The sequence below is a fragment of the Argopecten irradians genome, chromosome 14 (assembly GCF_041381155.1).
Source record: "Argopecten irradians isolate NY chromosome 14, Ai_NY, whole genome shotgun sequence".
Taxonomy (NCBI): Eukaryota; Metazoa; Mollusca; class Bivalvia; order Pectinida; family Pectinidae; genus Argopecten; species Argopecten irradians.
Window position 1 is genome coordinate 32,989,786 of NC_091147.1, and position 23,439 is coordinate 33,013,224.

General features: G+C 34.5%; 1 protein-coding gene across 1 annotated transcript; it reads right to left on the reverse strand.

The window, feature by feature from the left end:
• Window positions 1-2,028: 2,028 nt before the first annotated feature.
• On the reverse strand, window positions 2,029-23,364 carry LOC138307669 (amine oxidase [flavin-containing]-like). Its single transcript, XM_069248488.1, has 15 exons — window positions 22,161-23,364; window positions 16,558-16,652; window positions 11,899-12,036; window positions 11,432-11,536; window positions 10,896-10,987; window positions 10,235-10,376; window positions 10,002-10,065; window positions 8,671-8,759; window positions 7,735-7,894; window positions 6,969-7,065; window positions 6,054-6,165; window positions 5,320-5,417; window positions 4,978-5,089; window positions 3,837-3,899; window positions 2,029-3,489 (listed from the first exon to the last, which is right to left on the reverse strand). The coding sequence occupies exons 1-15, from the start codon at window positions 22,207-22,209 to the stop codon at window positions 3,343-3,345; spliced, it is 1,563 nt and encodes a 520-aa protein (XP_069104589.1). The 5' UTR covers window positions 22,210-23,364; the 3' UTR covers window positions 2,029-3,342.
• Between the last annotated feature and the right edge of the window lie 75 nt (window positions 23,365-23,439).

Sequence of the window (23,439 nt, forward strand, 5' to 3'; positions counted from 1 at the left end):
CTACTTACATACGTTTGTAAGGTTGTTACCCGGATCATACTGTTGTTAGCTTCCTACTTACATACGTTTGTAAGGTTGTTACCCGGATCATACTGTTGTTCGCTTCCTACTTACATACGTTTGTAAGGTTGTTACCCGGATCATACTGTTGTTCGCTTCCTACTTACATACGTTTGTAAGGTTGTTACCCGGATCATACTGTTGTTCGCTTCCTACTTACATACGTTTGTAAGGTTGTTACCCGGATCATACTGTTGTTCGCTTCCTACTTACATACGTTTGTAAGGTTGTTACCCGGATCATACTGTTGTTCGCTTCCTACTTACATACGTTTGTAAGGTTGTTACCCGGATCATACTGTTGTTCGCTTCCTACTTACATACGTTTGTAAGGTTGTTACCCGGATCATACTGTTGTTCGCTTCCTACTTACATACGTTTGTAAGGTTGTTACCCGGATCATACTGTTGTTCGCTTCCTACTTACATACGTTTGTAAGGTTGTTACCCGGATCATACTGTTGTTCGCTTCCTACTTACATACGTTTGTAAGGTTGTTACCCGGATCATACTGTTGTTCGCTTCCTACTTACATACGTTTGTAAGGTTGTTACCCGGATCATACTGTTGTTCGCTTCCTACTTACATACGTTTGTAAGGTTGTTACCCGGATCATACTGTTGTTCGCTTCCTACTTACATACGTTTGTAAGGTTGTTACCCGGATCATACTGTTGTTCGCTTCCTACTTACATACGTTTGTAAGGTTGTTACCCGGATCATACTGTTGTTCGCTTCCTACTTACATACGTTTGTAAGGTTGTTACCCGGATCATACTGTTGTTCGCTTCCTACTTACATACGTTTGTAAGGTTGTTACCCGGATCATACTGTTGTTCGCTTCCTACTTACATACGTTTGTAAGGTTGTTACCCGGATCATACTGTTGTTCGCTTCCTACTTACATACGTTTGTAAGGTTGTTACCCGGATCATACTGTTGTTCGCTTCCTACTTACATACGTTTGTAAGGTTGTTACCCGGATCATACTGTTGTTCGCTTCCTACTTACATACGTTTGTAAGGTTGTTACCCGGATCATACTGTTGTTCGCTTCCTACTTACATACGTTTGTAAGGTTGTTACCCGGATCATACTGTTGTTCGCTTCCTACTTACATACGTTTGTAAGGATGTTACCCGGATCATACTGTTGTTCGCTTCCTACTTACATACGTTTGTAAGGTTGTTACCCGGATCATACTGTTGATATTACGTCTTTGATCCATACACACGTCCACGTTGGTTAGAGATTCTCGATTTGTTTTTATTCTTCTTTAGTTTTGTTTCGTCATGCATCGATATATTTTAATGTCCTTACAGCCCATCTCCGTTAAACAGCCACCTTTAGTACGAACAGGGGCATTATAACGTTATAACGAGGGTTGCGAACATAATAAATTGTGGAAAAACTAACATGCATGAAAATAACGCGGAAATATCATAATTACATGATGTACTATAGACCAAGAGTTTTTCCGGTCCATAACTCACAAACTTTTAAGTTAGCTATTTGAAACATTGTGTTTAAATCGGGCTATACTCCTACCTGTGCCTCTCATTATTAGGGAAATCCCATTTTCGATATTGTCTCCATTACTCTAGAAACATTATAAATTCTAACGTAGAACAACACCAATCTCTACCGAGATATGTATTAAACCATGAAACACACTTGTGTTCTACATCAAACATATTCTAATTATAGGCGTCATGCTTTGTGGTACTTTTGTTTGTTTTCATAAGCGATATAAGCAAAGTTTACTTTCTTTTACCTAATGTTGTTTAGGAGATATGTAAAGCAAGAAGTTCAAGTCCTCGACGATTCATTATGAAGATTGTCTGTTCTGACCTCTATTCAGATCATAGACTCCAGAAGAATATAGTTTAATGTTTATGGGTGTCTTGTGTAACTCAGGTCATAAGGTAGTGATACATGTATAAAACTTTCCACATATAACACCGATAAGTGATTTCAAATTAATAAATATTTATTCATTTCTTCCTGAAAACGACAATGAGTTCAAATAAACTTTGGATATTACATACATACGCATCTAGGGTATAGTGACTCTATGCTATATAACCTACACACATGTACATTTACGTTAATTATACCTACATAACGGTATCCGCTTTGTCAGCCAGATCAGAAATAGAACTTACACTACGCCTTAAATCTTATAATATAGGCATTACTACTTTGCATAAATCATACTTAAATAAAAAAACAACGATTTTCGGTATATCGAAATCAACAGTATGGTGAAATGTAACCTTCTTTCTTAAGAGTTTTAACATAGAAGGAAACATTAATTTTTGCCTTTTGACACTTCGTATTTCAAAGTCAATAAAACATTAATTCGTCTTTAGATTTTACATTGTTGTTTGTCATTATTGAACCCAGACAATACCAGTACAATGTATACACTTGATAAATCTATTGGAGATGCGAGTTCAGCTGGCAGAATCACATGCCTGTCTGCATTTTGAAATACGATGTACCGTTGAGCTTTACTTACTCAAACAAACACATCTAACTCGAACATTGTTGGTATTTTGTGGGTCCGGACGTAATTTTCACAACCAAATGTAAACGTCAAACATATGTTCTGTATTAAAATTGATATATTGAATAATGTTCCAATTTCTACGCGAATGTTTAAATAACTAAATTAATAATGTCTCCAGTCGCTCTCTTTGTAAACAACAATCGAGAGCATTTCTTTATAAAAAAAACGTTTTGATGGATGTTTGGTAACTTTAATGACTTTATTCCAGAGACACAATAAACATTTTTTAATTCAATTTAAAAAGCGTATACATTCATTAACCTTTCACTTACTTGTTTGTTTATTTTATAACTTCAAAATAATTTCACCAGCACAGACATTTTTTTTCTTTACAACGCTGTAAGCATGCCAAATACGAACTGTGAGGTGACCTAGCTTCAAGATAAACACTGCAGAAGTTAGGTGTTATCTCCTGTGATTATAACAAGTCATTAAAGCTGTATATTACGACACTGACTTCATATGAGTGAATGCTTTCTATGACAACATTAAGACAACATGATGAATAGGATTTCCTAGAATTATCTCGTAAAAATATCATTAGTTTATCCTTTAATATATCTCTAGATGTATAATAGAATATCTCTAAATGTATAATAGAATATCTCTAAATGTATAAAAACTATCTCGTTATACCATTCTGATGTTGTATTTACGTGACTGATGGACTGCTGATATGAAAAGTACAGATATGCATTTTTGTAAACATTAAAATTATCCCTTTAAGTGTTTAGAGTATATGTACGCTCCTACTCCGACTGTTGCCCCGATAGACACCAGACCCATGAACGCCAGAAAGCCTCCAACACTGGGCGAATTCCGCTCCCAAAATGACGTCTCGAACGGTCTGGGCAGTATTTTCTGTAACACAAATTACCGATGTTACACAGGCTATTGAACTGATTAATATGTTGAAATACAATTTTATCTAAATTTAATCAAAGCTATTTGAAAAATAAATTAAAACAATTGGTAAAATCGTTGGGAGGTTTTCAAATAATCAACGATATGTTGAGTTTATTTCAGTCTTTGTGTAATACAGAGTTAACTTATATTTGTGGTAGTCATGGGACGTGACGTCACATGTTTTAGAAATATTTACGTAACTAATGAAGTTCAATCATTGTCTACCAGCACGAGCAGATATATTTCTGTAATATGCAAAGACGTAACTTAATTCATTTTTATTCAAAATGCATTATATGTACCTTGTGTTCTGGCTCAGTAGTCCAAATTTGGTCCTCACGTATTTTGCCCAATCTGTGTAGAATCTGAAAATACAATCATTACCATATAGAACTGTATGAAAAAGAATGCGAATGAAGTTCGATCTTGAAAGTTACCGGTTTCCGATATTTCCAAAATGTTCACTGTAGTCACTAACTATTATGTATTTTGAAAACACATGCACAAAATGTGCAGGTGTACACTAACTGGAAATGGGAGGCTCATTGGAATAAAAATCCGAAAAAGAAAAAAAAAAATCCATAAATTCCCTTTATAAATCACGTGTGAGACATCCAAAATCCGGTATTTCACTGCATGACAACAAATTGTTTCTAATTTTAGAGGAAACGTGCAATGAAGCTGATACAATCTGATTATGTCTGAAAACAAAAAATGTATTATTTTCCTAATCAATTAATAATTGCGAGCAAAGTTGTAGTATTTGATAAAAATAGACCTTCCAATAGTTTGGTAATTAGATGACAGCTTTACTGGTTTCATATATTTATTTAATATTCAACATCTTTTGGTGACATAAAATTGTAAATAGTTACAAAATATATTTGGTGTACAAAAACCGGAAGTTGGTGTATCACTTCGGTAAAATTATGACGTTGCTAAAAATACACCTCAAAAGTTTCGCATTTGTTGGTTTCAAGACTCTGTAAAAAGTTCATATTTAATTTTTCAACTACACATTTTCATTCATAATTTTCAGAAAAGCATATTTTTGAGAATATGACATCGTTTTACGAAATTAAACTTTAATTTGATATAGTTTTGGATAAAAAATGAATCCTAGTGTACACTTCGGGAGGGCAACATTGAATCATTCATACATGTAGCACATGCCCCTGTCATAGGACTCCAGAATGCACCTTTTTAAATTGGTTTGTGGGCAAAATTCAATAGTATATGTAACAGGTCCTTTTTTGAAATATGCAATTGTGTAATTTAAATCAACACAACTCCTAAATATAACGATACCATCGATTGCCAGAATTTGACATTTGTTTTAAGATAAAGAGTGATATTCCTGCCCAGTCTAGGTTGTCACTCGAAACAAAGCTTCCAAAACAGTACCTTATAATGCCATTCCACACCCTAAATATAGCGAGTTACCTCTCTTGCAGATCGTTCTCCAGCCTGTATAGCGCCGTCCATGTAACCAGACCAAGCAGTAGCAGTTTCGGTCCCAGCAAAATAGATTTTATCAAATGGTCGACGCATTTCCCTGTTCATTAATTATGTAATGTGTAAGAAGATGCTGCAAACTTATGTTTGAAACCAATCAAACTGTTAACATGCTCGAAAATACAAAATATATATATATAAAACAACTCAACATATTAATAGAGAAGCAATGATCGACGTTATTTTAAGTGATCGTTTCTTTCGAACATCAACATATTATTTGTATCAAGGATAAATTAGCACTATGATATTCAAACAGAATTTACGTACTGGCCAAACTTGGTGAGGAATCCTGGTGGCATCATAACAGTATAACAGCCCCCTGACCATTGTTCAGCTAACCAATTGTATTCCTCGTAGTGGACAGGCTACAAAGATAAACATACTGAAAACATGCTGAAAAAAATATTTTGCAGTATCTTATTCTCTCAAAAACATGTTATCATCTTATAGCTTCGCTGTAAAATATCATATGTTCTACTATAATAATGGCATGGCCATATCTTTAAGACACACCCACAGGAAATCGGAAATTCCACGTGTTTTTCATTAAATTATTAGGGTTAAATTGAATCTAATTTTATATTAAAGCAAAAATCCGAGTGTTCTTCCATCACAAGCCACAAATGCCATATTCAGTGTGTACTCTCTTTATATATCGATTTGCGGCTTATTCAGATTTTGGTGTTATGTATTAAAGGCCCGGTCTTACTTGCATAAATGCAATACTTTGATTACATTTCATCTTAATCGCTATGAAAGCTTCATTCTGATCGCTCGGAATTACCGAAGGAAAACGACGCAGATCGTATTTGCATAGGTACAAGTACAAGTAACCTACGGTATCATACCGCAACCTAATGTAGGCTGTTTACGTGAGTAACCGACGATATGACTGAATTTAAGTCTAATTTATTCTTTCGCATGCGATAGCATTAAGATTAAGATGTGATTTTACAAATCCGAAAACAAAATACCCTCTCCTCCACAAAAAAAAATCTTACATGAAGCGCCTCGTCTGTTTGGAATACTTTCGAGTACATTTCACAAATTCTGCGCTTCCTCTCATCAGCTGACAGGTAAGACAGTTTTCTGGCTTTATCAGCGAGAACAAATCTAGAAAAGATAAACAACATAATTATGTCATTTACCATATTTTGAAATCTGATAATCGAAGAAAATGTAAAATGAAAAATATTAACTGAAATTAAATAACATGTGAAGTAAAGAACCTTGCCTACATGTATCTATTTACATTAGCATACAAAATCAAATGAAGGGGGAACTACTCCCGCTATTTCACGGTAATATAAGTGTTAGTTTCACTTCTTACGAAAAGAATTTTGCAAATTAGTATTTTTGTCAATATTTTTTGGTTTACCGATAGTTTTATGATAAGCTTTGTACATTGAGAAATATGGTTGATCAGGAGTTCAAGACGTTTTTTAAAATAATAATTGTAATAGCCAATGTTTCCAGATAAACTAAAATGCTTCACCGCCGAGAGAGCAGAAACGATAATTATCATTCGAACAATATGTTCAATCATCATGAATATATATGTTTAATACACACAAAAATGAAACAAAGTAATTCCATATAGGACATGTTGCTGTGGGGTTTTTTCGGAACGCAGTTAATTATGTTGAATATTTTTATCCTGAAGTAAAATGAGAAGCGCAAACTTTTCAATGGTGGTAATTGTGTAAGTAACGTTTGTAACTGAAGAACACTACCAATTCGTCTGCTCCTGGTTTTGATAGAGAAAATTATTAATTGTCAGCGGGGAAGAATCTTTATTAGAATTATTTCATAAGTTGATAGTGCCACTACCAGCTGAATAAATACATATGTGATTGTTTTTTATTTCCTTTCAATTTGACCATACTGAATCTATGTTTATATTAAAAAAAACATACGACATTAATGCAGGTTTTCCGCCTTCCGGTTTGACGTCATCAAGTGTATAGTTAATTATGGACTCTTCATCATCGATCATAGCTGAGCCGCAGTAGCCTGTTGGGGATAGATATCTTATATTCATCTTCATTTCCAAAATGCTGACAATGCAAGTTTAAAAACTTGTACTTTATGTTGAAAATTATTCTGAGTTGGTACATATGTGCATCCTTTTCAAAATAAATAGTTGTAGTATTGTTTTATTTATCAGAGACAGACACATAAGACACATATTAAGTCTTTCAAATTCCATCTGAATATATGATTTGAATGATGACTGATTTGGTAAAATAATTTGCCGATTGAAATGGTATTTTAATAATATAATTAGGTTGAATTATGCTGTCTATCAAGCACGATTTGATGACATCATAAACAGTCGTTTTTGAATGATAATATTTTTGTGGTTAGAATTACATATTGGAAAAAAAATATTAATCTATGTCAAGATGAACTGAAAGTTACTTCACTTTGTGTTAAATATTCAAACATTTCTTTTTTATCAGAATATCGTACACAGCACTGGTCACTATAAAGGTGGACTTATGTGCGGCGTGGACATTTTCGCTTATTTTTTTAAGCGAACATACCAACCAATGCAAATTTTGACATTTAATTAATAAGAGTATAGATGGTCGTCACATCGCGAACAGTTTGAGAGAAAACGTAGCGAACATATCATCACTCAAAAATATCCATGTTAACAGTATGTTGTGTATAATTTACCTCGCTCCCGCCAGAAAGGTTTGGAGTAGTAGGTGAAGGTTTTGATGACAGATCCCATGGGGACCCTCTGTATCATCTGGTTACGAAGGGCCGGAAGTGGAGGGTCAAAGGTCATTTTACTCTGTAGTGGTAGGGGCACGGCACTTATCACATAGCTAGCCTGAAACAAAGGAGTTTTAATTGGAGTGATCGGAATGATACAAACAATCAAACAGAAACAAAAACAAATATTGTATATTTTATATTAATCTTGACCATGTGTAAGATGAGCTACTAAGCTCAACATGTAATCAAGTTTAAATAAGTCTATTACTATTATTATTTGGTTTGGTTTATCTATTTTAAACTAACAAAAAATAGAAAAGAGTACAGAAACAATACCAGACAGACAGAAGGAGAAATACTAAAAACAAAAGAAAACATACAAAAGAAAACATAGTAAATAGGACATAAACAAAGGGAGAAATAGTAAAAACACCAACAAAACAAAATAGCAAATAAACAATACAACAACAGCTTCATCCATATACTTGATTCGTCCAGTCTACGAGAGAGTTGTTAGAGACTTCAACGTAAACGACAAGACAAACAAATGATCCAGTACGATCCAGTGTATGAATCACCAGGATGTCTGGGCCATTCTGCAGATGAAGCAGTGTCATCGATTTGTATTTATAGTGTAAGACCATTTGTCTGTTTAGAATGCCATCAGCTGTCAACTAGATTTTCAATAACCACATAACGGCATGCGTGTGAAGTTGAATCTCTGGCTAAGGAACTGACAAAAAGCAAAGTTAAGAGAAAAACACGTTTGATTTACGTAACATTGAGATAATTATATGCAATATTTTGACATGGCAAAATTTAGCAATCACTTAATGTGTTTTCTTTAAACAAAAATGTGAAAAAGATGTCCTGGATTTTTTATCTCCTCACCTGATATTTGTTACCCTGTGTGTCGAAGACCTTCACTGTGTTTTTGTCTTGTTGTATCTGGCAAACTGGTTTTGACAGTAAAACTCTGTCTAGATAATAATACAAAATAGCAAAAATATACAATTAAACAATGTGAAAGTCTGAATGGTTCTAATAACCTTTTGTATGTGCAGAACATATCAAATAATAATGTTAACTTCTTTATTTTTGCGAGATTCAAATTTTCATGTAAATTTGCGAGAGAATGCTAAGAAGAATTCAAATCATTCGCAAATATTTGTATAAGTATGAGTTTTATGTAAGTGCACATATATTACATATCATGGAGTTGCTAAATAGTGTTTCTACCACAATAGTCAGTGTTATTCAACTCTCATGGTATCAAATAAACGATGCAGCTGTTGATTAACAATTTGTTTATACCACACGTGGTTTAAACTCTGTACGCATTCTGATTGGCTGACACGATGAACTTTGACCGAACCATGTCTTTCTCAGTGTCGTATCATCATGTGTCAACGTCATCAATAATCGAGTGACGTCATGCTACGCTGTGATCGCCGCTTGGCGCCAAAACTGCTGTTGGATTGCGTACTTATCCTCCTCGTATTTCTATCGGCTAAAATAGGATATTATTGTGGTAGAAACAGGTCACACGACTCGTGGTTGTTGGATATGGAATTTATTCCACACTCGTAAGTTTTTTTAAAAGTTACAAAAGACACTCGCTAAAGCTCGTGTCTTTTGCAGCTTGTAAAAAATAACTCACTCGTGTGGAATAAATGCCATATCCAACAACCACTCGTTGTGTAACCTCTATATGTACGACAAATAAGTGTTTAACAGTAGATAGCTAATAACACATCTAGGCATGCTTCCATTATATATTTCCTACTTCATCTGCATAATGTCGAGGTAAAAATGAATGATAAACATGCTATCCCGATAAATTTAGCTAAATGCAAACAACTGGTCAGTAAACGTATAAAATTATGATTGGATGTCTATACCTACTGTTTTCGGGTACGCTTTAGTAGTGACCCCCTTTACATATATCCGTTTTTATATCCTGTTATTAAGGTCTACGGGGTTTTATGCATCCGTTTAACAATTATTGTCGTTCAAAGACAAATATGAAAGATTACAGATTTACTGTCAATACATTTTGTTACTGTCCGTTCTAACCTGTGATTCTGCGGAGAGATTAGTGGTATGTCACAACATTTTTAACATTCCTTACATAGTAATAGAACATTACTTATAGTTATGGTACCGAATCATTGAAAGCCAATCAGCAGAGATAAATTAAATAATTATTTTCTGAAGCTTACCTTTTCCCAGTTTCTTGGCTATATGTTTACTGATTTGTTGTGATCCACCAACAAATTTCCTCTCCTATTCGTGAAGTAAACATGTACATGAAAAGAAAATGATTGGATATCTTTAAAATCAGCAAGGCATACATTTTTTCTATCTTCAGAAAATGTTATTTTGAGCAGTTAAGGGATATTATAATTTAATGATTTGAAGAGAAAATAACAATTTAGATTTTGAAATATTCTACCTGTCCGCCATTAGATGTTGAAAATATTCGGTGTGTGCCGCCACATTGTCGGACGTACCAGAGAAACCATAGCAACGAACACTCATATGGTTCTGACGTCACGTTCAAATTTACGAAACCGGTTGTGAATCTTTTCACGGCGCTGAAAGAAAATATCCAGACATAAGTTTAAAATCAAAGGATAGTATCCTAGCTTATTGTGAACAGATGAGATTGCGTAAATATTTCGATCGATGGAAATAAAAAGACTGTTGAATATCAATACATCACTTTCGATGTATAAAGCATAATATGTATCTAGGTCATCTGAATGTTTAAAGCATTTTGTTAAAAGTTTTAACCTTTAATAACACGTCAAAGAAAGAAGCACATAAAAAGATAAATCCTTCAACACAATTCACATCACGATTGAGTGTACTGTTGATATAACGCGGCTGTATACCAATGGATGTTAAAATAGCAAAATGTTGTAGATCGGCGATATTTCATGTTAGACGGTTTGGCAACACAGATTTTTTATAAATAAAATTCGAGATGTGAAAATTGTCACTATTGTGTTCAAGAATGACCATAATACAGAAATAATTGCTGTGAATTGTAAACTGTCATAATACGTTGATTATGAACATCTAAGCAAACATGTTAGAGTTACATTACTCACTTTGTCCATGCGTATTTGTTAAGGAATTCTTGAACTGTCATATTATCCCATTTCTCAGCGTGTGGAGCATTCCAGGGTGCCGCTTCGGGTATCTGTGAAGTTAAAAACTACCTTATTGCAATTAATTAACTTTGGATATATCTTCAAGAGGGTACTTTCGTGGGATGGCGTTTCAAAACACTTAGCTCGTAGAAGTATTCGTTATTGGTCGATGTTATAATTAAAAGTTATACAATTCGCTGTTGGTCAATGTTATTATAAAATATCATACAATTCGTTGCTATTACATTCTCGTGATTATAAATAGCAACCACGAAAGAAAACTACACAATTTGCACACAATGAACATTTCATGTTTTGTAGTATGTTATAATGCTTGGTGGCTATGACACTGGATCTCTGGTAATGTTCTCTTCCACAATGTGTTATTTTCTTAAATTCTCAAAATAAAATTTACTTTACAATTTTTAATTATAACAATCAAGATATTTTTAATTACAATGGCAACATTAGAGATAATGAAATAGTCGGATTACCTCGCTTCCCATCTCATCTATCACACGGAAAACATGGAGGAGATCCAAATGGGCAATGAATCCTCCCATTGGCGGGAATGAGCTCTTGAATCGTCTGCTGCTTCCCTTTCAAACAAACAAAAACAAATTTTAAAAATTGTATTTATAAAACTTAATCTTTCTTTATCATTTAATTATCATAGATGCATTCCCAATCATTTTCACTCAATTTATATTGTCCACAAATACATTTCATTTTTGTATCCCCATTTATTTCAAACACAGTAATAAATACAAATTAATTGATCAATAGTTAATTACATATTCTGCAAGTACTACATTTTGTTGAAGTTTTGTTGCCTAAAATAACTGAAACAATGTCAGGGAGGATAGTTCCTCAATCAAGTAGAAACCTACAATACAAGACATTTCTTGTTTTCAAGATATTACTGCTTAATCTAATCAAAGATTCAGACCGTTTTCTTTACCTTTCTGTAGATAACCAGGTCCTCCACTTCATTGGTAAGATAGGTTTTAACGCCAAACTCATCAGCCATACGTAACAGATGGTTCTGGGTGGGGCCAACATAGGCTCCGCCCACATCTACGTAATTAATGACGTCATTCTGAAAGTAAAATCATTGGTTACAAGGAGAATATCCCGTTTACAAAGAATGTCTTAAAACTATGTATCATATGGTACTGCTTATAATTGTTGTTGTTTTGGTGGTTGTTATGGCACAAAGAATATAAAACTATATATTGTCTTTGTCATTACTTCATTGGCTAATCACGGATTTTTCTTCAAACGAATCGAATTGAAAACTACAAACTACGGAATAAAATGCACACGGATATTTCATGTGTTACAGTATATATTTATGTTTAAGTTTAATATTATCATATTCCAGTCCTTATGAAAAGCTATGATGTATTATAGAAATTCCATTGATAGATCTGGTTAGGTTTGATTAGTCGTATGTCCTTTTAATAGTCAAGGTGATTTAAGGACGTATTGATAGAAGGAAATTTAAATTTTAGATATATTTTAACTTATCAACTGCATTCAATATTTATGCCTTGCTATCAATTGTTCTGTGTATTATTTTTAAACATGTCACTCCCATTCATTGTATTTTATCTTTAAACAACACCATATACTTTAACGTTTAGTCGTTCATGTATGTAACTTTAAACAAACAAACTTTGTGTTTATCATGATATGTTCTGTATGTGGTTTTAGATATATTATATCTTTGTTAAACTATGCATACAAAACTTTGAGCGATACGTCATCGTACTTTTACGGGTAAATAAGTAACCCGCTAAAGTACTATCTTTCTTAAATACTATCTTTCTTAAATACTTTCTTTATAAAATAATATCTTTCTATAATATCTTACTAAAGTAATACACGTATTTTACTAAAATGAGATTAGCATTAAATTACAAGTGGCAGCGAGAAAAGATTATCATTAAATTACAAGTGGTACTTAGATAAGATTAGCATTAAATTACAAGTGGTACTTAGATAAGATTAGCATTAAATTACAAGTGACAGTTAGATAAGATTCCCATTACATTACAATTGGCAATTAGATAAGATTACTGTTAAATTACAAGTAGCACTTAGATAAGATTAGCATTAAATTACAAGTAGCACTTAGATAAGATAAGCATAAAATTATAAGTGGCAGTGAGAAAAGATTATCATTAAATTAGAAATGACACTTAGATAAGACTACTGAATTTGTTTGTTTGTTTGTTTGATTTATTAACGTCCTATTAACAGCTATGGCCATGTAAGGACGGCCTCCCATGTATGCGGTGTGTTGCGTGTATGTTGTGCGAGGTGAGTGTACTGGGAGACTGCGGTATGTTCGTGTTGTGTCTTCTTGTATAGTGGAACTATTGCCCTTTTTATAGTGCTATATCACTGAAGCATGCCGCCGAAGACACCAAGCAACACACCCCACCCGGTCACATTATACTGACAACGGGCGAACCAGTCGTCCCACTCCCTGTATGCTGAACGCTAAGCAGGAGCAGAAACTACCACTTTTATAGACTTTGGTGTGTCTCGGCCAGGGGACAGAACCCAGAGCCTTCCTCACAGGGGCGAACGCTCAACTCAAGGCCAAAAGTGAGGCGGTGCCAAGGGAGGCATTAGGAAAGATAAAGTCAGTTAGGAAGAAGAGAAAAGATAAGATCCTAAATTTAGTCGCCTTTTACGATCATGCAATAGGGGCAGCAGGTACAATTCTAACGCCCTACCTGCAGGGCCAAAGACTACTGTAAATATACAAGTGGCACCTATACAAGATTACCGTTAAATTACATGTGGAACTTATATAAGATTACCATTGCATTACAAGTGGTACTTATATAAGATTACCGTTAAATTACAAATGGCATTTAGATAAGATTACTGTTAAATTATAAGTGACACTTGGATGAGATTAGCATTCAGTTATAAGTTACACTTAGATAAGATTACCATTAAATTACAAGTGGTACTTATATAAGATTACTGTTAAATTACAGATAGCACTTATATAAGATTACTGTTAAATTACAAATGGTACTTATGTAAAAATACCGTTGAATTACAAGTGGCACTTATATAAGATTACCGTTAAATTACAAGTGGCACTTATATAAGATTACTGTTTAATTACAAATGGCACTTAGATGAGATTACTGTTAAATTACAAGTGACACTTAGATGAGATTAGCATGCAGTTATAAGTTACACTTAGATAAGATTACCATTAGATTACAAATGGCATTTAGATAAGATAACTATTAAATTATAAGTGACACTTAGATAACACTACTGTAAATATACAAGTGACACTTATATAAAATTACTGTTAGAAAACATTAGAATTCCACTTAGGTTATGACACCAAATGAACATCACAGGGATCTTAGAATTAGTTACAGTTATATCTTGACCCACAAGAGTGCTCATACACCATTTAAGATGTTTAGGGGTCTAGATAAAAAATCGACAAACATCCTTCTCTAATCTCTAAACGTGATGTGTTATAGTATAAAATACGAATTTTACCGATATTTACCCCTACAACGTCTACAATGGTATGTGGGCACTCTGGTAGTTCTAAATTGAACGATAAATAGTCTATCGATTTAAGTTAGAATTCGATGTGTTTACACGCCTTTATCATGTTCATCTTAACGTGATGATGTCATTAATGCCTTTCCAACAGAATGGGCGTTAGGAGTAGTTAGATAACAAGGTTCACCGCGCACTGCATGTGTTGAAAGCACGTGTTTTACCCTGACACGTTAATAACAGTTCGACAACAGAAAACAATTTAAAACATGATATGGCTCTTCAACTGGATAAAACACATGTCAAACTCAGGCTTTTACTTAGAATGATGCTTCGTTCTCTATCGATTTAGACGCAGAAACGGTCGACATATACTTCAGTGATACACAAGGAACCCAGTGCTGATTTCCGCTCCATGGAATGGATTTGCGGCCGAGTCACACGCATCTTCGGCAGGTATATAAATCACAACAATACAGATTGATGCTCAACGATAAATTGGCATATGTATTTTTGGTGCAAATGGCACATCATCACTTTCATCGTTCATCATTTACTTCAATAAATTGTATTATTGTACAAAATATCACCAGACATCAATGCTTCATTATCACCGCTTGATTCATTGACGATGTGTTACCAAAATGTGTTTTCTAGTGAATTTTCAGTAATTACATTATGATACATTAAATTTCCATAATTCCCTGTGCAAACCGTGTGATAGAGTATTGCACTGACATGTGTTATGACAGTTTATCACATAATCCGCCTGATCTCCAGTGATTTCGCCCGTGTAAATTTTTTTTGCATATGTCTCTAGTGTCTCTCGTTGGCTGGAAATTCATTGTGACGTCAGACAGAAACAATAAAATAACGTCGAGAAAAATGACGTGACGTCAGGATTATGATGACGGCGGGACGAAATGGCGGCCTCTGCTGGATTTTCGGAATACATTTTTGACGCCAAGGCTCGCAAAAATGAAAACTTCATAGACTCGTTTCATAAAACCTCATATGAGATGAACACTCATGTAAGATCCTATATACATAATATAACTAGATTCATGCTTTAAATCAACAGGCATTTTTTTGCACTAGTTATTACGGCGCATTGGTACTTGACCGAATTTTGTTTTCTAGTGATATGGTCCGAATCTCAACCGATCGATGGATTGATCATCTGGCAGAAACCTCCAGATGGGAAGAAACAAAGGCAAATATTAGTCATATGATAAAAAGAACATATCATTCGTTTCCCTTCATATCAGATTTATGATATAAACTTCGATTTTTTAAATTTTCGAAATTCTAAACTCGTATCTTAAATTTAATATGAAGGAAAACTATATGTATGAAACTATATGACCGTATATGAAACTATATGACAGTATATGACCGTATATGAAAGTATAAGATAGTATATGACAGCATATGACAGTATATGGCAGTATATGAAACTATATGACAGTATATGAAAGTATATGACCGTATATGAAACTATATGACAGTATATGACCGTATATGAAAGTGTTGACAGTATATGGTAGTATATGGCAGTATATGACAGCATATAGCAATGTATGAAAGTATATGACAGTATATAGCAGTATATGACAGTATATAGCAGTATATGACAGTATATAGCAGAATATGAAAGTATATGAAAATATATTTCCATTCTACTTTGATATCATCGTACAGCTTTCATGTGTTCGTTTGTTTCAAACCGTTTTGGGGAACTATATACAGAAGCTGATGCTATGGCTGTTTCGTTTATTGACGTCAAACACTAGTGCAAGCGGAAAATTCAAAAGATATGCATGCATTGTTCAATCAAGCTATCAATATTGGACCGTGGTCGTCGAATGATTATGATGTATGATATGCTACCAATAGCTTTTTACATTTGCCAGAATGGCTGATATACATGTATAAAACATATGCACCTAGATACTTACTTTGATTCTCAAGGTCCTAGATGAGTAGCAGAGGTAAGCTATGATATACGTACATACTTTGGTTCCAAAGACCCTAGATATGTTACAGAGGTTAGCCAAGATATACGTACGTGCTTTGTATAGGTTCGACCCCCAACACGATCTCTGGCTTCTATTACCACTACGTCCAGTCCCTGCTCCTGTAGAAGTTTGGCTGCCGCAAGACCTACACAATGAGAACAAAGTGACAAAGTGAAGTCACATATAAATCATACACGCTTACCATATTAATACATATAATAAAGTTACTTCAAGGATTCAGACATCACAGTCACGTGACCTGTATACATAGGTCGATCGTTAAGGCAGGTTTCACTCAAATACGATTTTATTGATTTAAACTAATTTAATGCATATAACAAAATCTGAAATTGTCCTGCATGTATAATGATGATTTCAATTGCTGTGACGAGTTGTCAGGATGCAAATTCAGCGGCTATCAACGGAATCACAACCCCTGCTCCAGTATGAGGAGCCTATATGGTGTAGCCACAGGATCCAATGGTACAGTACATGGCTCGTTTACGACAATGTGTTGTAACTTACATTTTGATAACGGTGCACTGTACCCTCAATAGCATTCTATATATCAATGGCAAACAATTTCTTGCGATATACTGTTTTTAGCAACTTCGACTTTGCGTCGATTGTCAATTGTAATGTGTGAATTTGGCCTAAAAAATCCCTTTTCTACCAGAAAACATCACCTTTCTGACAGAAAACATCACCTTTCTGACAGAAAACATCACCTTTCTACTAGAAAACATCACCTTTCTGACAGAAAACATCACCTTTCTAACAGAAAACATCACCTTTCTGACAGAAAGCATCACCTTTCTAACAGAAAACATCACCTTTCTAACAGAAAACATCACCTTTCTAATAGAAAACTTCACCTTTCTAACAGAAAACATCACCTTTCTGACAGAAAACATCACTTTTCTGATAGAAAGCATCACTTTTCTAAGAGCAAACATCACCTTTCTGACAGAAAACATTACCTTTCTGACAGAAAACATCACTTTTCTAAGAGAAAACATCACCTTTCTAACAGAAAATATCACCTTTCTAACAGAAAACATCACCTTTCTAACAGAAAACATCACCTTTCTAACAGAAAACATCACCTTTCTAACAGAAAACATCACCTTTCTAACAGAAAATATCACCTTTCTAACAGAAAACATCACCTTTCTCACAGAAAACATCACCTTTCTAACAGAAAACATCACCTTTCTAACAGAAAATATCATCTTTCTAACAGAAAACATCACCTTTCTAACAGAAAATATCACCTTACTGACAGAAAACATCACTTTTCTGACAGAAATCATCACCTTTCTAACAGATATCGCCTTTCAGAGATATTAAGAATTTGTTACTTCTATACCGGGTTTAATGCACCATAGAGCAAAAAAATATGTGCCAACAATGTTAATTGCGGCACATTTTCTTAACTGGAGCGGGTCTGAAAATTGATGTTTACGGAACCGCATTGCTTTCCCACACTTTCATCGCAATAAGTCAACTTACCGCATATTGCTTACATGTACTTGATCGCAATAGGTCACTTTTACGACTTTTCACAGCAACTCAAATATCTTAACAGACGCCACGCATTATAATCATTTTCATGTGTCTATTTTCATCAACCTATCAAAAATGGTCACAATATAATCAATAGCAATCGTGAATATGTGTTGAGATTTTCAACATAAAATGTGTGTAGTATAACAAATGGAAGCATTATTATGTGAGAGGGACTGTAAGATCTACCGACCAGGCCAGATAATCGATGTCTGAGCCTTGTAATGGCATCAGATAACTAGACAATACGTGGCGTACTGAATGAGACGTCCAGGACCAAATAATACATCAACGAAGTGGCCCCACACATCTAAACTGCATGTCAATGCTCTCTATCTCTATATATTCTTTCCTTAACTTTCACCTTCTTATCAGACAAGGCCGTTTCCCAACTTGTCCTTTAATGACTGTGGTTGTTGATAGGACGGTAAAAACCAATCTTATCAGGCAAAGAAAACGGGTTATTTTTTATCATTTTTTCCCTGATAACTTGGGGCAGATGATTCACAGATTGCGATTGCAATATATATGTACATACCCATCATACATTATCGTCGGTTTTATGCAATATATTACCAGCACCTAAACTAATACTTCTTTTTTATCAACAAAGCAACATATGAATAATAAACGTTTATGATAGAGAGATTGAACTTATAGTCGTGAACAGCTAGCATATTCATTGTTTATAAATTCAAGTTCGGCGAGTACAGCCGTCCTAGATTTTTGGTAAGAGCGATAAAAACGATAGATAATTGACGTCATAGGAATCGTTGGATATTATTTTAGGAAATTCACTGAATAATTAAAAAAGTCTGCTATCTCTTTACGTAGTTCAAGGCAGGTGAACAGGGGGTGTTACATTTACCTCGCTGAACAAATGCTGTTACATTACCCTCGCGTTCGTACACGAATGAGACTTGTGGTAAATTATCAGGTTAAAAGAGTACTGCCGCTGAATGTTGGTGTCGCGACACTGTACGTCCATGTAGACGTCTAAGAGAGTCTGTTGTAGAATCTAGGAGGTAATGGTCCCTGTCCTGGTTTAGAATGTAGCTATACCATAGCAACCTGAGAAAGCGTATTACTCAGGAAGTGTTTGTATATGTTTGCCATTGTATTTTTGAATGTAAATCTTATAAATCATTTGGGTTACTCCCAGGCGTTTGGCTCTATACGTTTTTTTCTTTATATATATGAAATACTGTGTCAAGGTCTATAACTCGGCCGGCCATATAACACTACCCAAATTTAGAAAAAGTATGATTTTTATCAAATCGTATAAGATGTGACAATGGGAATACTCTCAATCGACAGACATATCATTTACATTTAATTTGGTATAGGATACACCACATAGCATGCCGTATAGATGTCACTAGGTATCCAGAAACATAGGAAAATAGCTAAATTTTAAGACCTGTCGGTCGCTTTAGGTTTTAGGTCCTGTTTAAACTAGTGATATTTTTATGCCTATATATCACTTCTGAGGTGTACTTAAGCATAACTTAGTTGCTTAAAAGTTCCTATGCATCGGGCGAACCGGAAGTATTGCTGTTGACTCCTAGATGTTTGTGTTGTTTGTAAATTTTAACTTAACATGTAAAAGAATTTAGTAAGTCCGCACAGGGTTTGGTACACATTTCTATCACCAAATAGCCATGCCATTCTGTTTATTAGTTTCTATAGCATGTATAAAAAGCGCTTGTTTGACCGGATTCGACTTTACAACGGCATACACATCAAACCGTTTTTAAAATTGTCATGCAAATAGCGTTATAATAGCATATATATGAGGCGCCCCAATTGGTACCAATGTATATAATTATTAATTATGGCTTATACGGAGACGTTTTAACTGACACCAGTATACATATTTAATGTTATAATGTCATTTGAACATAGTGGAATACTTATTTTAAGGAAAAAAGGGTAAATTTAGGAGTTTAAGCGCATTTCCCCAAATCTGCATGTTTTACCCCAATTACAGCGGTTGGACATTTTTTTCTGAAACCTTGTCTTCGTGTCATGTTCCTAAGAGTATATAATAGTAGTATTTGTGTTGATTATAATGCCTGGCTTTGTGCCATTATTGTATTATGTGATTTACAACCACCATTTACGTGATAAGGACTCGATGTGTATGCTTTTGGAAATTCGAGTCTGGTTCCGAACTCTATGAACTTACTAAACTGAAATACGCATTTATTTGCATATTTTGCCATATTTTACAAACAACAATCTACGACCACAACAGCAATACCAAAGGTAAGGCCTGATGCATACACAATTTTTACAACTTAGTTACGTTCAAGTACACCTAAAACATGATGCATAGACATACAAAATATCACTAGTTATTCATGGTCTACACAGCGATAGTTATTTATATGTAAATAATAAAAGTATTCATGCCATGTGCTTTTAATGGGAAATATCTAAAACTCCAAACAGGTTCATTAAAATCAACTCCGTTAAAGAAATAATTATCTTTAAAGCAAAGCGCCAAGGATGAGCTGTTTCATAAAATTCAAAATAATCTGTAATGACATATACATGTACAAAGTTAGATGTCGTTACAAACGTTATTATCGTGTTTTGTTTCACTACGAGCGTTCGCGCCAATAACCATTCTTTGAATGTTATCAATAAGGATAGAATATTGCTCTTCAGGTTGTATTGGTTGTTACGTCATCTCTTTGTGTGCAAAATGGCAATATATGGAGGGAATATCAAATACCCATGACGTAATAGTCAATTACAATCCCTCAAGCCCCGATATCTTAGCAATTTGCAAGTTCATAATTTGGGGAATCTTTTAGACGTATTATTTTTTTTCTTATGAGTTAAAGGAGCCATGTGCTGCAAGGGTAAACTTTCCCTGTTTATATCGCCCTATGTTTAGTCATGGCCGCTCGCAAGTCGTATTCATCTAAACTACAATAGGTTTACATGCTTATAATATCAGTGGATGAAGTAAACCAAAACACAAAAAGTCTACTGAGCCAACTGTCACAACGAGATAAATAAGTCTTAAAGTACAAAGGATAATTGATAAACCAACAACATGCAACCCAGACAATTTTATCAACAACCTCGTCAGCTCAAAAACAGCTCATCATCACTACTAAGACATATAGTTGTAAAGAACTGGAGCTGTTGTTTGACAGTCATAGTGATTTTTCATCTAATAACAAGCAGCTGTGACTCATTAAACACTGTTTATTTCTATATCCTTTTGTAAAGTGGTATAAATTGATATATAAAACAAAATAATGAATATTGATTCAAAAACAAAATATGAATTTAAAGCCAAAGCCAATCAGATAATGATGTACTATTAAAAACAAAACCTGTGATCTATGGAATAGTGTGTGGAGAATAAAACCAGACACTCCAGCAATTGTAGCATCTTGTGTTTCTTTCATGACATTCGCCTTGCTGCATGTTAGCATGTTAACTTGATCACCAGATATGTGTTTCAAATAACGTTTAGTTTCAACACACATCAGGCTTGCTTTTCTTTGATTTCGTATCCTTTTTCAGCGTTACGTCAGAACCTTATAATCACATAAACACCCTACTCATTTTACTACTACATAAACGAAATATATTCTTTATGTCTTAAGCATAAAAAGATAAAGATTTTTTAGCTTTTTTCAGCTTCCTCTTATTTTGGTCTAAGGAATCTAAAACGCAAAATAATTAAAAGTATAGTTTTTTGACATTTGTGTTTTATTTTAAAGATTTTAAAGATTATACTAAATGTTTCCAACTGACTATTAAGATTATATATCTCGCCATTCTCGGAGCCACATCTGCAGCTCAGAATACACGATACGACATATATTGTTCAAATAGTGACAGGAAACTATGTAAAAAATCTTTGAACCTGAATTTTAAGGAGATAAACAACATCAAATATTATGAAGTGTGTAAAACGTTTACAATGCAGCGTAAATAGAATGTTCCAGCAGTATGCGACTTTCAGATAGTCAATAAAGATATGTAAAACTCGACATTAATGGCTAACATTCCATAGAAAATAAATCATTCTCCCATCATCTCAATAATTCAAATGCCTTACCACTCAACCCGGCTCCAATCACGATAACGTCCCGTCTTTTGTCAGCCATGTTGGAAAGATTTCGTCTGCTAATCGTCAAATTGAAAATACAAAAATATGTTCTTCATAAGTCTCGAAATCTTAAAAAAATTACAAGTTTGAACGACGTTCAATGCATGGGTGATATAAAGAGTGTTAATGTAACACAGACACATGTGCTAGCTTGGTCGATATATAAACACAGAACCGTTGGTTTATTCCAGGCGATACTAGGTTTATACCAGTACGATGCTAGGCGCTAGCTGGTAGAACCAGCCGGTGTCCAAACCTATCTTGGAGAATTCACCAAAGGTTTACACATTCGTCTGCTGATTCAAGTGATGCTACTAGGATGTTCAACATAAAAGACAATGCACGTGTGGTTGCTCATGTACACGCCAGCTAAATCACTTCCTACTCCTGGATTACAACACACGGCAGTCTCGACCCTATATATCACCTATTGATTATTCCGGGACCACTCCGGGCACTCTAACGCTATTACAGGGGTCAACCAAACGGTATCCCCATCAAACCAACACAATGTCGTCACGTGCTCAGATATCACCGTCTGCTCATCAGCTCGCGCGCGCGGAGTAGCTGTCCAGTAACGAGAGGGTTGCTAGGCATCCAGGCAAAGATGGTAATTTGTCTATCAAATGCATTGAAGTTTCAATAATTGATAAAGGGTTTTATTCACACGACTCCGATAGCATCTTAAAGCCTTTTCTCTGATATGTGTCCATGTTATCAAGTACATGAAGAACTCATGTTTGTGTAAGTTTTATTTTGATACGACGTGAATGTCTGATGAGATTAAGCTCTGTACTTACATTGTATACCGTATGTCGGCTTTACATATTAGAAATTTCGATTTCAACAAAATTTTATTTCAAATAAATTGAAATGGGATCAAACAACAGGCAGTGCAAGTTCTCAAGTTCTCTTCCTGATATTAGTAATTACCTTAGTAATATGTGCTGATTATATGACAAACATATTAAAAAGCTTATTCATACCTACTTATTTTAATTTGTGATAAAATATTAAGATGTCCTAACTTCATTACCACCCATCATCCGACTCCACGCGGATCACGAGTTCAAAATCTACTTGAGGATGTCTCAATAGTCACTCCGTTATTTCCTCAAATGTCTAAACCTAGCACGACCTTAGATGACCTTGGCTGTTTGTACGACTAGCCTAAACCTAGCACGACCTTACATGACCTTGGCTGTTTGTACGACTAGCCTAAACCTAG

Bases quoted from the DNA above. Each gene is read 5' to 3' on its own strand.
- LOC138307669 (XM_069248488.1), bottom strand. From the start codon at position 22,209: ATGGCTGACAAAAGACGGGACGTTATCGTGATTGGAGCCGGGTTGAGT. The intron at 7,066-7,734 runs GTAAATTATACA...TATCCCCAACAG, and splicing joins ACCTTTCTGGCGGGAGCGAG to GCTACTGCGGCTCAGCTATG. The intron at 5,418-6,053 runs GTAAGATTTTTT...TTATCTTTGTAG, and splicing joins AAACAGACGAGGCGCTTCAT to CCTGTCCACTACGAGGAATA.